At 38.1% G+C, this 16,939-nt stretch overlaps 1 protein-coding gene across 3 annotated transcripts in view; it reads right to left on the bottom strand.

Moving 5' to 3' along the window:
• LOC107657010 (kelch domain-containing protein 8B) overlaps positions 1–16,403 on the bottom strand; it is a 110,432-nt gene extending 94,029 nt beyond the window's left edge. The window contains exons 1-3 of one of the 3 annotated variants that reach the window (XM_016444988.1): positions 16,275–16,403; positions 3,230–3,871; positions 1,899–2,733 (exon numbers count right to left, since the gene is read on the bottom strand). In XM_016444988.1, coding sequence (XP_016300474.1) covers positions 1,899–2,289 — 391 coding nt within the window. In that variant the 5' untranslated portion in view covers positions 2,290–2,733; positions 3,230–3,871; positions 16,275–16,403. Of the gene's footprint in view, positions 1–1,898; positions 3,872–5,515; positions 5,563–16,274 lie in introns of those variants that run through there. The other 2 variants (XM_016444987.1, XM_016444989.1) reach the window with 2 other exon arrangements.
• Between the last annotated feature and the right edge of the window lie 536 nt (positions 16,404–16,939).

The following is a 16,939-nucleotide window of genomic DNA, read 5'->3' as shown; positions in this document are numbered from 1 at the left end:
TGATGGTTTCTCTCAGGTGGTTAACTGACCCATTTTCCATAGCTGCATTCTTTGGTTTCATTCATCCACTTTAGCTCCCCCTTGTATGCATGTGTGAGTGTGTGTATGTTTGTTAGACTAGTTTTGTGTTAGTGTTTAGTTAATAAAACTTTTGTGCACAAAGTACGAGTTTCTGATTCTGTCACTGCTTGAGGATAATGTCCCTTTAACGATTCCTGATCTTGTTACAAGCTCTAATGGTGCGTTCAAGTCATGTCGGATAGATCGTATTTACGAGTTGAACGCACAAATACAGGTCTTGTATTAGCCGGCCTGCTGATAGTTTTAAAACGGATCCACGGAACTGATCAGTCCAGGCCTGAATGCAGCTCAACTGGTGGAATACGGCTTAGCAGAAGCGAATCCCTGTGAATAAACACTCTTCCTCAGGGTCTCAAACTGGATAAACTGTCACCTGAACACACACCTACACAAGCTAAAGAGGAGGGAGAGTGTGTGAGAGAGACTTTTCTCTGCAGTGTAATTCTTTGTCACAGTATGGCATGACTGATGCCTTGATTTGGAGCTGGTATATCCGGAGCACTCTAGAGGTGCTGGCTACGAGAGACATTCATTACAACCACAGTGACTGTAGCAAAGATAACAGCAGTCAAGATTATACGACTAATCGTGCTCTGATAGACGAGAGAAGAACCAAACTTTGTTTTCCCCAATTACAGTCTGATGTCTTTCTATGCACTGCAGCTTCCTGAGGTTTGAGAACCAAATAATGACAGTGTAGTCTGACAATGGTCGAAATTCATACACTTGTAGTGACAAGATGTGATGTGATGTGGGTAAGAAGCATTGTCTTGTTTTACTGTAAAACATCTAAACCTCCTTGAAAATTAGATCAATGATATGGCATGCTAATATTTTTCACTTTCTATTAATTAATTAAAAACGCAATTCAAGCATATAATTATGTGAATACATTTTTCTATGGTTAGCATGTTTTTAATTTCCATATAAAAATTCATTTTGGGGGGCATAAAGTTAAAAATGTCAGGGTAATATAACTGTCCCGAAACCATTATTTAAAAAAAAAAAAAAAATCCTTATTAAAAGAATGAAATTCTTGAAAAGTATTTTGTAATATTCTTTTATTTGAATTTTTCCACTGGGAAAAAAATTTAAACTGCTTTAGTATTAATATTCGAAAAACATTTGTCTGTCAAATTATCAAATGGTCTAACTAACATTCAGAAATGATAAAACAGGAAATGACATCACTGAGAGGTCCCCTGAAGACCCTCATGACTGTGTGTCAAGGTCAATTAGACATTTTTTAAAAATAGATATTTTAAATTTTGAGGCAGGTTAGTTCAGATTGTGGTGCGACTCCAACAAAACGTAATGATGTTTTTGAATTGAAAAATTCTGGTAACTGTAAATCAACTGTAAAAATCACATGCATTCACGGTATAAGAAAAGCATGGCTTTTTACTGGTCATTAAACTTTGGAAATGGTGTAGAAACTAACAAACACTTTTCTTTTTTCATGGACACTCTTATTTTTCATTAACCCCAGAAGCAAAATTGCAAGAAATAAGACTCATTTTCAAAGAATAATCAATTAATTAAGTTTATTTTTCTTACCCCATTGTCAAATTAGGCATAAACAAACAATATTTAGTGAGGTTTATGCCTAATTTGACAATAAGTTAAGAAAAATAAGCATAATTCAGAGCATATTCCCTGAAAACATGTCTTTTAATTTCTTACACAATTTAGCTTCAAGTTTTTAGACTTTCTTTAAGTGGAAAAACTTTTTTGCAGTGTAGTAAGGAAAAAAGCTTGACCAGCACAGTCTTTTCAACAAAGAATTAGTCAAAATGAGGAGGAAACACTGTTCTTACCGTTCTCCAGCATGGTGATGCCCATAGAGGGCTGCCCCAGTCCCGTCTTCCTCTCCCACTTGCCCTCATCAGGGTGATATACTTCCACTGAGGCCAGCGGGCTCTGCTGCGCGTCCATGCCTCCCATGACCATCAGCTGGTCTCCGACGGCCACGGCGGATGCCCCGGCCCGAGCGGTGAGGAGAGGGGGCAGCTCGCACCAGCGCTGGCTCTCCAGATCCAGCACCTCAACAGAGTCCAGAGGAAGGCCGTTCTCACTGCAGCCCCCCAGCACGTAGAGGCGCCCGGCCCAGAGCACGGGCGTGCAGTACACCCGCTGCGTGGCCATGGAGGGGAACACCTCCCAGTACAGAGACTTCACCGGACTCAAAGCCATCTCGGGGATGGGCATGGCTCCAGGACGGCACACCGGCAACAGAGCATTATACGGGCACAGAGGTGGAGGGCTGAGGAACGCGGAAATCAAGGCATATGCATCAACAAACCACCAGGCTAGAGAGCAGGAGAGGATGCAACTGCCAGTCTGCCAGAGACCTCAATTCTAGCTCTCGCTCGCTCGGAGCCGGCAGGTGGAGGGAGTTGAGCGTTTCCTTCAGTGCTATCTGTGAAGAACTAGCCCTCACTCCCTCTTGATGATTTACTAATTTTTGTTGCTGCTCTTAAAAGGTGCATCAGGCCCTTTTAAGTCTTTCCTGTCATCTTCCACGAGCCGTGCAGTTGTAAAAAAATATATGGCAAGAATGTGTAACCCCGACACGAAATAAACTAATTTATCCACGTGGAACGCTGCTCTGTAGTCCAGCCAAATGTGTCGGTGCAACCCTTATGGCTGCCGCTGCAAGGAACAGGAAAAGAGAGACAGTAACAGAGCAAGCGCAAGATAAAAGACAATATAATCCCGCTAATCAAAGAGAAAATTCCCAGCTTGGTGAAGGCTGATGTGTGGACAGAGGCAAGCTGTTGGTGGAGATTGTGGTGCTCTAATACTTATTCAAATAAACTGTATAATTCAATGGCCAGAGCACTGACATTTACCATTCACTATTTACTGCCAAGGGCTCAAGGGTAGACGTACGTGTATGTGTATATGTGTGTGTGTGTGTGTGTGTGTGTGTGAAGGTGCTTGGCCACAGAGCAGCAGTCTGGCCCTCTCCAAAGGTCACTGTGTCTGCAGGGACCAACGGCCCTGGATAGTCACTGAACCAGGCTAATTTGAACCTGTGCATCATTAATTAAAGGCTTCATTATAGCGGGATGTGTGAATGGGACGTCAGTGGTGGAGAGAAAGAGAAGCACTTGAAAGGTTACAGACGTTATACTCAAAAACTTACTAGGTGCATGTGTGAGAGAGAGCGGGATCTCTTGGGCTTCTTTTGGGTAATCGCATAGGTAAAGAGAACCAAAAATGTGAGGAAAGCAGATCAGATGTCTCCAGCGTTGTGCATCCCTCTACATGGCAGCATATCTCCAGATGTAGTGATGTTTCCTCTGTGGTCTAAATCGGTTCGGCTGTGTAATTAAGATGCTGTGGATGTTGAGCCCAAACCACATGCTATGACACACAGTGCGGGAGGGCTAACGGCTCCAAACTGACTACGAATTATGCAGAAAAACATCAGTTTCATCAGGAGCCAAAGTGCTGCAGCTGGGCGCTCTGACTGAGTACAATTAGTCCATATCATATGACACCATCAGGCTCTTCTTTGGGTTTTTTGTAAGTTTTGTAAATTAACTTAATCCTGTCGGTCAGCTTTTAGTACACTTTCCTTGGCTTTTCGTCCATGTAGAGAGAAAAGACAGATGCCAAAGTCTCATTTCCTACAGAACATGGGAAAAATCCCAGTTGTTTAAGCTCTAGTTTCCCTGATATAAACTTTAATCCACATAGAAGGAAGAGTGTCCTGGGATTTGTGGGAGATGATGTTGTCACGTGTATGTGCTGTCCAGTAGATCCGTGGGATAAACATCAGCTCCTAGGAAACAGAGAGGAAGTAACAATAAACAAAACTAAGTACTGGAAGAATGATAGAAGGAGAAAAAAAGAGGGAGAAATAGGCAGAGAGCCAAGAAGAAGAGAAACAGATGTTTATGTTGTGTTTTGGGAAGGACTCCTATCTATAATTAGGCAGAGACATCATGTCTTGCATAAAGAGTCATACTGAGGCTAAAATTGCAGATGGCAACAAAACTAGAAGCGTATAAAGCTGTGTTAACACTAAAAATATCTCTGCAGACTGCAAAACAAAAAACTTTCATAATAAAAATACAGACTATGGCATGTCTAAGCATCTTTTTCCTCCCCACTGAGTGAATTCACTCGTGCTATTAAGTTTTAAAAAAAACCTTTTTGGACCCTGCGGTAATGTTGTCCTAACCTATGAAATAGATTTTCTATGAAGTGTGTGCTCACAGGGAGAAATTTCTACATTCACTTCTCCACACTAACTCAAGGTGAGCTGTATTTTTAGACCCAGAACCCTAAAGAGGCACTTTACTGTATTTTAGAGAAACTTGTGTATTTTAAGGGTGCTGTATTCTACCGAAGCAGGTAAAAGCTGTTTTTCTACTCATTTTTTCTGTAACAACATCAGGTAGCAGCCATGAGAGACCCTGAGACAGGTGCAGTCTTCATTTTGGCACATTTCTCAATTTCAGACAGTTTGAGGCCCTTGAATCCGCCGAGCACACAGCAAGACCACAGGCAGTCAGCTGTTAAAGTTTATAAAATCCACAAAAGACAGGAAACTTTAGGGTTACTGCAGGTTTGAAGCGTCAAAATAATCACATTTAATGAAATCAAAGAGAGTCAGCAGAAATCAAACACAGAGATGCACAATTACACTGCAAAGAATCATTTTCTTAATGGGTATTTTCATTTTGTTTTCCACTGGAAATATCTAAACATCCTTGAAACATAATTTGTCAGTGGAGTTAAGACTAAACTTCAATGTTGATAAGTCAAGGCTTAATATCATATGCAAATTATGGTTTATGTAAATAGTCTTGTTTTGAGGAGATTTACATATTGTTATTGGAAAACAAGACAAAAATACTAATTAAGACTTAAGATTTTTGCAATAGGACTGTGCATTTATTTGACAAATGGCAGTCTTGTGGATGAGTCCAAAAGATAAAAGCCTGTGTTGTCCTTGTCAGCAAGGGAAAAAACAGCATATCTGCTTCATATCTCTTATGCTTGCCCTCCTTTACACTGCCAGGATAATGTGTGTGTCCTTGTTGAACACTTGTGTGTGAACTGAAAAAGGCAAAAATAAACAAACAAACAAACAAAAAGATTCTTTCCCTAATTAAACCTGTGAGCTCTGAAGGCTAAGACCTCCAGAGCATCATGCCATACCTGCACCCTCAATATGACAGAAACCACATTCTCAAAGGAAACCATGTGAAGAACAGTGGCGTCATGACAGACAGACAAACAGATAGATAGATAGACAGACAGACAGACAGACAGATGGCAGTGCTATTGTGGTGGAGAACACAACCTGTAGGGAATCCTATGGAAATGTTTTAATTCATTATGATGCTTAATTAATAGGATGAATTATAAATGCTAAGCAGAAAAAATGGAACATTCTGATCCCTGATCAACACAGTACTGAGTGAAAAAGATGGATTGGCCTTGGGCACAGCTGACAGTTTTCCATAAACATACTGTTGGATGAATCAAGTATTCTGTACAAACAGTTCTTGGTTTCAGCAGAGGCTCCATGTCTGCTTGGTAAGACTTCTGGCTCTGTCTTCACTCTGTCTGCGCTGGAAGAGACACAGAGGCATTATTCTCTCTTAAAGACGGGTTCAAGTCCATGCCTGAGCTCCAGATAACATTTAGAAGGCAGATCAGCCTTAATCCCACAACTTCACGATTGATGCAGGCTCAAAGAGCGTGTTTTCTTTATCTGTTCCCATCATCCCTTAACAGTCTGATTTTTTCATGCCTGCCATTGCTTACGTTCATTCCAAGCAAATGTACATGCAATACTGATCCTTTGTTTCCATTCTCCACCATCCTCTCCTGTCTCAGTCAGTCTCTCCCTTCACACTACCACTGACAGTCGTCGATCACAGGAGCCCCCGCATTTCTCAGGCGTTTAGCCTTCGGCACAAAAACATGATTACTTTGAGTACTTTGAGTACATGAGTTTCCCAGGGAAAGGGAGCTGAGCCGGTGGGGCACTGGAGTACATGCAGCATGCAGGGTGTGTTCAAAACAGCAGAGTAACACAAAACACTGGGACTCATGCTAAAAGGCATGAAAACATACTGACTGCATTAATTTCTTCTATAATGTGAGATCCAATGGCAACATGTCAAACATGTTTGATGCAAGTATACTCATAGCTAGGGCAAATATTATACAAAAATAGTTAAACTGGTTCCTTCCTAAGGTACAGTGCATAAACAAGCATTTCAAAGATTTCATTTTTGCTTTTCAGCTGTGAAAGAGTATCAAAAATGAAGGAAACAGAACTAGGTAAACAGAGCATAAGGTAAAATAAACAAAGAAATTTAGATATAATGGCCTGGGGATGCAGACAAAGAAAGAATCATTGTATGAGAGTATGAGAGTATGTGTGTGTGTGTGTGTGTGTGTGTGTGTGTTAAGACCGCAGCAAATATATTCCAGGATTCCCTTGGTGAATCAACTAATCAAACGATTTACTGCCTCACCGCTCAACGTCTCTATCCAAAGGCAAAAGACAAGATCCTGTATATACACACTTGTTTTTCCATCATTTTGGATTGACCTGTTTTTGTACAGAGCTAATGATTTTTCTGTCCCCTAAAACCTAAACACTGACAAACCTTTTTGCATTTTTATACTGTCATTAAGCTGTTTTCCTCATGGGAATACATTTATAAATAAATAAAAGTTAAAACTGAAACAATGGTTATTTATAAGTTTTATATTTCAAGTTATTTATAGAAAAATCTACTTTATTTATGAAAAATACCATTCCTATAGCTACAGTGGAAATTCCATTTGAAAAACTACACTACACATGAATCCTCAAGGGAAAGTGCCACCAATCACAGTACTGCAGCAAACATACCAGGATAAAAGAGTTATTCATAAGTATTGAATGACATCAAGGCGGCTCCACATTCAACTATTTTACAATTTAAAAAGTATTATTTTTACATTTAAAAAGTAAAAAATAAAAATATTAGCGATCAACCAATATGGGGTAATCTGTTGTTAAGGCTGATATATCAGCCAATATTTGGCATTTTTTAATTATCAGCATTGGCCGATTATTATAAGAACCCAACACCTGAGCTCGGACACACAGGAACTTGCAATCTCTGTCTCTATTAGTTCAGTGTCTTTGTTTTAACAGTTTTGTCTAATAATTGAAAGGCAAATGCCATAATACTTTATTCATTCAGCAAACACACACTTTTAAACAAGTCTCTGAATATCTACTAAACATTTAATGCAACAAACTTCGCAAACTGGCAAATCCAGCTGTTAGATCTATATATAGATTTTGTTTCAAATCAAAGTCTGTAATATTGTGATTCATCTCAGAGTCAGTTCAGTTTATGGTTTACAACTTTTTTAAAAGATGAAATCCATATGGAAATGGGAAAAACACTCCAAACGCTTATAAAAAAGGGTGTGGTCACTGCTTGGCCCTATTACTGAGGACCTAATTTAAGCTAGTATTGTGGCACAGTAAACGTTTTACTAATGTGACAATCTCACATTGAAGGGCACAAATTCCAAGACAACTTCTCTCTACAGCCTGTAAAACCTATCATTATCCCTTAACTCCATTATGCACATCACTACAATAGTAAGTGATGATTATACAGGAAATTTATGCAACGAGAACACACTGTCTTACAAGACCGAAGAGGTTATTCTAATGCCTACCCTGAGGGGCCCTGCACACATTCATCTTACTGTCCCACCACAAAGAGAGAAACAGATCTCTCTTCTACTTTATCTGATCCCTGACCCCACAATCTATTTCTTAAGAGATAAGAGAAACTAGGCCAGCCAGAGGAAAGAGAATAACCCATCATAAAGTGAATCACAGACTTTATAGAGATGCTTTGTTTGGATAGAGTTTTGTATGTGTGTAGTGTTTTGAAGGGATAGTTAATCCAAAAATGAAAATTCTGTCATCATTTACTCACTATCATGCTGTTCCAAACCTGTCTGACTTTCATTATTCTGCATAACAATAAAGAAGATATTTTGAAGAATGTTTCAACTGTGTTTGTCCATACAATGAATGTCAGTGGGGTCCAAAACAGCATTAGACATCATTGACTTTCATCACATAGGGAAAAAATTACACTTTTCAAATAAACTTTTGGAAGTTTGGAAGGTTTACAACATGACAGTAATTAATGATGACAGAATTGTCAGAATTTCCCTTTAAATAGTATGAATTCAAATTGCAGATCACGTGAGCTTCACTGTCTGAACTACCACTGACAGTCGCTACATCACATCAGTGCAGATTTGTACGAAGCTGACCTCTGCCCAACTTTCTTAAATCGCCAATTATCTGTCACTCTTGTCACATAAATCTCCAACTCTCACTGAAAATGAATGACTTACGGTTGCATTGTCAGTGCAAATCACTGTCAGTGTGAACGGCCCTTCACTGTGTCCTTGAGTACGGTATGTTCCTACAGGTTGCATCAGGAAGACAGACCCTGTGTGCTGTATAACATATTTTAACCTCATCACTTCACCAGGATCCGAGGTGAGGCAAATTTTAAGGGTTTGAGTCTATATTGAAATGCACACACACCCAGAAGGATTAAATAATTACAGAGCATAAATGAAATGTTACAGGTCTGTGCAGCCATCTCTGTTAAACTTCTAAAAACTTGCAGAAAAGCACTTTCCACAGTCTGTCAATGTCCAGGATTGCATGAAATGGCCCATTTCACTTCCTCTGCTTTCTTTTCTGGCTTTTTCACAGAGAGCTCAAGGTGACATGTCTTTTTAAACACTGGCCTTTTGAAATATTCTGGAGTGGCTATAGCTGAACATTGAGCTTTAATTAAAAGAACTCTCAGAGTCTGTAACACATAAAAAAAACCTTCACAGGTTTAGATGAATGCCATAAAAACTGAAATGAAATGAAAACGCCTTTAAAATTCCTTGGGAATTGAGGTAGCAAACAAGACACAGACTTTATTTAAATAGAAATCAAAAGAATTTAAACAGAACAGAAATCAAAGAATTCCAAGGAAATGCACTACTGTTCAACAGTATGGAGACAGTAAGAGTGACACCGAGGGTCTGAGTGATGATGCTGAAAATTCAGCTTTACCATCAAAGGCATAAATTACATGACAGACTATATATAAAAAAAGAAAACCGTACTTTTAAATTGTAATATTTCACAATATTAGAGTTTATACTGTATTTTTCATCAAATAAATGCAGCCTTGGTAAAAATAAAGAGACTTGTTTCAAAAACATTTTTAAAAATCTACCCAACCCCAAACTTTTGAACGGTAGAGCAACTGCTGTAATTGTAGTTTTTAATAAATTTTGTATTTCAGTGTAAATTATCTATAAACATTTAGTAATACACACAACTCATGACCTTACTTCTATTTCTTTATGGGCTATGTTTGATGAACATTTGAGATGGTAACATAAGAAGTGATCTGTTTTTGCCCATGATTTAGATATGTTGAACTAGTCATCTGCTTTGTGAATTCAGTGAAATTTTCTTCATGACATTCCATTTCAGCATCCTGTGGAGTGGCTAATTCAATTCAAAATCACTCCATGAATTATGAGGGAGATGATTTTTAAAGCTCAATACAGTAGTCATCATGTCCTGTAGATATCAATACCACAGTGGTGTTAGAGACTGCACTGCCATGTTTCAGTGAGGTTCAGATAACACTTCACAAAAACACTCAAACAGAACTACCTACCTGTGGCACCTAGGACCTGCTAACATCTGACTGAATGAATATTGTTTTGTCCATTTCCAGCTTACATTTATTCATTTATTAGATGTTTTTATGCCAAGAGACTTACAAATAAGAAACATCACAAGCAATTTATCATAATTCAACAATATTTGCAGTACACAATGCCAGATTTTAAGTATAAACTAGATTAGTTGCTTCTTCAACTAATGCCAACATCCAGGGGCGTCATGCACTCATGATTTTTGAGGGGGCACGTGGGGGCGGGGGATCATGCTTGTCATGTGACACACAGCAGCCACAATAGCACTGCATAACTGACATAGGTTTTTGTTTTATTTTTTTTCCTTTTTATAAGAAATAATTCCAAACGTGTCAACTATATCAGGAAATATCTCGATTCTCAAAAATGTGTAAGTAAATGCGTTTTGCACCTTTATAGATTATGTTATTTGATCAATAAATGGTGATGGGCTAAAAAGTAGACTTGTGTAATCTACTGTATTAACTACACATAAAACCCCGACTTTTTAATTAAGTACCAGATATGGGTGTCATGCCATAAAATATTTTTAATACGACTGATTTTGTATTTAATGTAAATTTAATAACAATATTGTACGTTACTAATTATAACACTTTCAGAGAGCAAAGAGCACATTATCAAAGAACATTTTCATTTAGTCTAGCCAGAGTTCAGGTACTCTCAAAAAATCCCATTAAAATCACTGAAGCTGTTGAAATGAATATCTTAACTAACATTCGTACGCACATCTGCACTTTGTTGTTTCTGATGAGAGAATTTGCCAGATAATTCAGTCAGCGAGCAAGTGAACAAACCACCACGTTTCAGCGATGACTCATGCCCATCCTCACTTTGAATGGGTATGACGCCTCTGCCAACATCTGAGTGAACAATTTCTTTAAAACGCTAAAAAACTAGAGATAGAACCAAAGTGAAGTGGGTGCAGTTTAGCTCTTTAAAAAAATCCCAAAGTTAAAAGAAACGTTTTTTTTTTTATGAGAAAGGCAAGCAAGGAAAAAAGGATTATAATAGTACTAATCTGCAGTCCAGTGAAGTGATCAGGACCACGAGACACAAAACTGAAGACAGCTTCCTGTACAACAGCTCTCATATTATCTCCTCATTCCCCTCTAGAATCACACACACACACACACAACACACATACATACATACATACACCCTCACTCCACCATCTTCAATATAAATCCTAGGGACTTATATTACTCTTTATAAGCAGAGACCTGTTGCATGGGTTCAGATAAAACTCGATATGCTGGGAAGATATGGAATTTGCATGCTGACTGATTCATGAACAGGCATAACCATAAAAAGAAATAAACATTAGCCATGTTACACTTTTAGTATGTTTACACTTTTGTTACAAGTTTTCAGTAAAGTTAGCTACAAAGTGCATGCAAAATATACTTGGAAAATACAAAGATGTTCTTTATGCTTGTACAAAGACTGCACAGTACGTGGAGGTAAGAAACGGTAATATGGTACTTTAAAATGGTATTAACTAATATTGCCAGTGTTTTGATACTCTTTTAATTGGAAAATGTTTTACCCACAGTACAAAGTCGTGCAGGTGTTGAACTGAATAAAGACCGGCATCAATGGCAAATGATAGGATGCTTTTGCAGATTGTGTCAGTTGTTTGTAGGTGTAAATATCCACTTCGTCCAGCGTTCTTGTTGCCCTCTGCGTTCTAAGAACCACGTTACTGTTTTACGAGTGAAAATCTCTCCAAACAACTCGAGTGAGCAGTTCAACCCTGAATCAACCTGAATCATTCGCTAAATTCACGGAAATTAACCAACTCAAAAATGTGATTTACTCTGAAAACAGACATCGCTAGTTCAGGTTCGAAACAATCAGAAAAATAAGTGATACACAACATGCTTGCTAAAATATTGTGAGAGGAATTATGAGCTTTTTTGGAGTTTGAAATATAGAAATTACTAGTCTCGAGCACACGATTTAAAGGAGTTCACATGAGATCCACACAAGTTTAGTGCAAAAACCAGTCTGTAGTGAGCATTTTGCAAACACATGCATTAAACTGGTAAATCAACTCTTAACACTATTAGATTATATACTGATATATTTCAAGCATATCTATGAACGCTATTTTAGAGTATAAGGATACAGTATCTAAACCAACAATATGCTTGTTAGATCCTGTACCCACTAAATTACTGAAAGAGTTGTTACCTGTAGCAAAAGAACCGCTTCTCAATATTATTAACTCGTCGTTGTCTTTAGGTCACGTCCCAAAACCATTCAAGCTGGCGGTTAAGCCTCTTATTAAGAAACCACAACTAGATCCTAGTAAACTGGCAAATTACAGACCCATCTCAAATCTTCCTTTTATGTCTAAAATTTTAGAAAAAGTTGTGTCTGCTCAACTGTGCTCCTTCTTGCAAAAAAATTATATCTATGAAGAATTTAATTTGTCAGGTTTCAGGCCCCACCATAGCACAGAAACTGCACTTGTTAAAATTACAAATGACTTGCTTCTTGCGTCAGACCAAGGCTGTATCTCATTGCGTTGCTTTGCAATGATTTGTATCGTGAAAAGCGCTGTACAAATAAACTTGAATTGAATTGAATTGAATTGTGGCCCTTTCTTCTCTCTGCATGCATATGAAAGTCACTGTTGCCAGATAACTAACCTTTCGCCAAACAGTCTGTGTATGCATAGGTGTGTTGGTGTACGAGTGGGTGGTGTGAAATTCAAAGCATATTAATGTAAGCATGTTCTCTGGATAGCTATTAACAAGTCTATAATTAACCCTTTAACTGTCACCCGTCCCCTCTGTGGGACGCCTAAGTTTACTTCACTATATTACAATTAAATCCTAATCTAATCATCAACTATATATCGTTGGAAAGGTCTAAGACTCCTAAATGGATATTTTACCATTGTTTTTGTTAAATTATGTAGGAAAAGTAATAGATACATTATGTAGGAAAAGTAATAGATTAATTTATGACAAGAGTGCACCTCAAAAATCTACATCATAACAGGAGTTCTGACCTTTGTCAAAAAAATTCTTCTTTGTTGTCTTTTTCTCTATCACACTTTAGAAATCATCAGAAATTATATATCAATTGAAAACTTTAAATCTCAAAATTCATCCTTTGAAACCCATTTTAAAATCAAACATTGCATTACCATGAAAATGGTACATCAATATCATGTTACAAAATGTTTTCGTTCATGAATTAACTTTCTAAAATACTATGTTCAAAAATGTGAGTGACAGTTAAAGGGTTAATGTTGTAAACTCAGTAGGGTGTAGGGACTGTGAAGGGGACCCAGTGGCTGCTGGCTAAGTGAGTGTACTGAGAGGCCATCCATCTCCTGTGAACGTAACATTTCTCTGTGGTGAAAGAGCACTTCACAGGAAGTCTGGCCCTTTCTTACACGTCAAATTGGAAGAGAATAGGTTAGGGCCATTATTAGCCATCTTCACATCTTCCCTCTGAGGAGATTTGAGACTAACCTTCATAAGCAAATATAAGGAAAGGCCCAGGTGAATATAATTAGAAATCCATGAACAATCATGTTCTCTTTTTACATTTGCACTTTGATTCAAAAAATTTTGACTTAATGTACCCTTATAAAATCGCTGATTGGAGTGTCACCTCAGATGTTTGACAGCGCAGTGTGGGGCTGAAATAACAGAGACTGTGAAGGACGAAGCCCCCCTTCACCCAACCTGCTCAATGAAAATTAAATGACTGAATTAGGCAGTTAATTGCCCAGCACTCGGACATGAATTGACATCTGTGTAACAATGAAAATGTGAACTGACAGTGCTTTGAGGATTGATTGCACTTTGCTAATTTACATTCTGTCAAGTTTTCCCTCATTCTTTTCTTAAAACGATTGTTGCACAGGCTGCAGTTTCTAGATATGACTCTCTGCTTTCTGTGAATCAGCCCTTGAGCATCTCTCTTCATGGTTCCTGGGTTAAAGGGCTTACCAGTTCTCAGTTTCTGGGGACTTTGTGTTATTTAGCAGAATTGGTGTCAGGTCGCACTGAATAGGGGGCGAAGAGGCAAGTCCCTTAAATCCAACTACAGAGAGCCATAAAAGGCGGCGTTTATTGGGAGCACACACAACTCATTACACTGCTCATTAATTACCAGATGACAAAGCAGCCGCTTACATATCAGCCTGTGGTGTAAACGGGAAAAAGTGCACGTTAATTTTTCTAATGATTATGCAAATGATCACCAAGCAGACGAAGGTTATCATGTCCGCATGCAAGGCAGTAATTACCACCTCCGGGGATAAGCACGAGATGAAATCATTAAGCAGAAGAGTTTAGTGTGATGCAGCAATGCATTTAAAACATCACCTTAACAATCAAATAGTGGTCAAACTAAAATGTTTGACATAGGACTTCACAGGTGTATTGAAATAACTGTAGCATCTTAACATTTCACTATTTAGGTTATTTCATTCTGATTTCTCACTTTTAGTGGTTGGAACACTTTAAAGTTTGTTACACTACGTTTTAGCAGTTCCTCTAGTTAGTGGCATGCTCTGGTTGAGGCGACATACTTGCTTAAAGCAGTAGTTTACTCTAGGGGAGTACAAGGCAAGCCTACGCAAACAGCTCGAAGACAAGCGCTCACTCATTCTAACTCATCCATGGCCTACTCACCATTCCAGCAAAATAAAGAAATTAAATTCCATATCCATAGACCATATATATATGGTTAATATAGGGCCATTTTTCACAGTCATCTCAATAGCAAAAACTGCTTGGAATCCACCATATATATATATATATATATATATATATATATATATACACACACACATATACATATACTGTACATACAATGCATGTTCCTGGTTGTATTGTGAACAATTTATCAGTACATTCCAAAGACAACATTTGTTTGTTCTTGTTATCTTTAATCAAAATGTAGGCTGTGCTTTACATTAACCAATAGCCAAATAGCTATTTAGCCACCATTTTTGCATCCATTCTGGTATGAAATACCCACCATCCAGTCAAATTTTAAAGGATGAAATAAAGTCCCACCCTAGTTTTTTATTCTCATTAAAAATAATGTTTCACTCAGAAATATGATACAAATATAAAGTGGGTTGCAAACACCAATTCACGTAGCAAATGACATATCTCCAGACAATAAACCGCCATTAAATCTGTCCCTTTTGACATGACTGCTAATATTGTTGGCTGCTGTTGTATTTTTTCTCACTGATAATTTACTTAAAAGGATAGTTCACCCAAAAATATCATTACAGTCAATGTCATCCATTGCTCACCCTCATGTCGTTCCAAACCTGCATGACCTTCTTTCTGCTGTGAAAAACAAAAGAAGATATTCTGGAGCATGCTGGTAGCCGAACAGTTTTGGTTACCATTGGCTTGCATTGTATGGACTAAATCACAGAGACATTTCTCAAAATAGGCCTATCTTCTTTTGTGTCATACAAAATGGGTAAGTAAATGATGACACATTTTTCATTATTTTTAGGTGAACTATCCCTTTAAAGTGTCTACTAAATGAACAATTGTAATGTGACCCTCAAAAGAACTTGATTCAGATGAAAGCAGTGGAAATTACATCTGAAGACACAAACTGTGAGCATAAAAAGACGAAGGGCACAACCACAGGCTTCATTACTGTGAGCTTGTAAAATGGTTTTGCTGAAACATTAATCCCAAATTTACAATGCAGTCTGAGATGAAAGAGAAAAGCAACAGGTGATTAAATTACGCAAGATCATAGCTGTACTGTGTACTGACTAAAAGCGCTTGTTGTTATTAGACTTGTTAAATCAAGCGAATAATAAAGTTAACTGCCTCTTACTAAACAACCATTCTCCATAATAGAAATGGCCATTCTCTTAACAAACCCTTGAGAGAATGTTCAGCATCATAACAGCTGGGGGTTGTGCAGTGCTGATCTAATGCGGAACATCTCCAAAACCCGTGAAAACACACCGAAGACAGACGGCAAGGAGCAGAACACCGCCTTACCCAGTCGTGAACTCAAAAATATTAATTTATGTTAAAACAAAATAGTACATACTACATCACCGAAAACATCCTGAAATCAAGATTAAATCAAGATACAAACAAACGCCTCCAAGATCAGCTTTCCTAAACTGTATGGTTTCCACTTTTATACGCTTTTCATATGACGGGCGGCAAAATATTTAATATAAATTATAATTTAATTAATTTAGTATCGTTCAAACGTGTTTTCTTAATAACGACATGCAGATTATGCTGTTGGAAGCTCATATGAGAAACATGCACAAACTGCAGTCAGCGCATAGGCTAACCATGCGTCTCGAGCTCGAGCATATGCAAAATAACACGACAAACTTTCAATAATAACCTTCTCGTGCGTATTATTACCTTCTTGTTTTGTTCTGCTCGAACGAATCCCCCAAAGTCAGTGAATAAGAGCGAGCTTCTTCAAACTTCAGTCAGATGGTCATCTCGACGCGCTTCTCATACCGGAGACACTAGCGTTCTGCCAGCGGTTAGTTTGGGTTTCGGACAGATGCTTCTCGCACGAGCATCTCCATTGGCTCAGCATCACTTACTTCGCCCTCCCCTGAATGCTCACACTCGCTGCCTGCATGCTGGATACATTCCGTACAGTTACTTTGACCGAGAACTACTAAGTGAACGCTTGGGATCACAACAAACAAGTATAGATTTATCTTACAGCTTTTAATGTAACTTCAAAGTCTTTTCAGGCTTGGTTTTGCAGAATAAATTAACCACTTTAAATAATATTGTGTTATTATTTGCAGTGACAGAAAATGGCTTGTTAACTAAAATATCTTCATTAATATCTGATTTGTTGATTCATTGGACCTTAAAAAAAACTAAAACATTTTTGTGTTGAGTTTGTCAATCTCTCTGTTCTCGTGAAGCATAACAAGAAAAGAAACACGTGTTGCCATTAGAATGCGTGATGTAGAAATGTTCGAAGATAATTATTCGAAATTAAGAATTGGTGATCCTGCTGGGATCCTCCCTCGAACCCTCCTGTGCCTCTCATGATCCGACTA

The sequence above is a fragment of the Sinocyclocheilus anshuiensis genome, unplaced genomic scaffold (genome assembly GCF_001515605.1).
Source record: "Sinocyclocheilus anshuiensis isolate Anshui unplaced genomic scaffold, SAMN03320099.WGS_v1.1 scaffold1453, whole genome shotgun sequence".
In the NCBI taxonomy this organism is placed as follows: Eukaryota; Metazoa; Chordata; class Actinopteri; order Cypriniformes; family Cyprinidae; genus Sinocyclocheilus; species Sinocyclocheilus anshuiensis.
The sequence above is the reverse complement of the archived record's forward strand: the minus strand, read 5'-3'. Positions and strand labels throughout refer to the sequence as shown.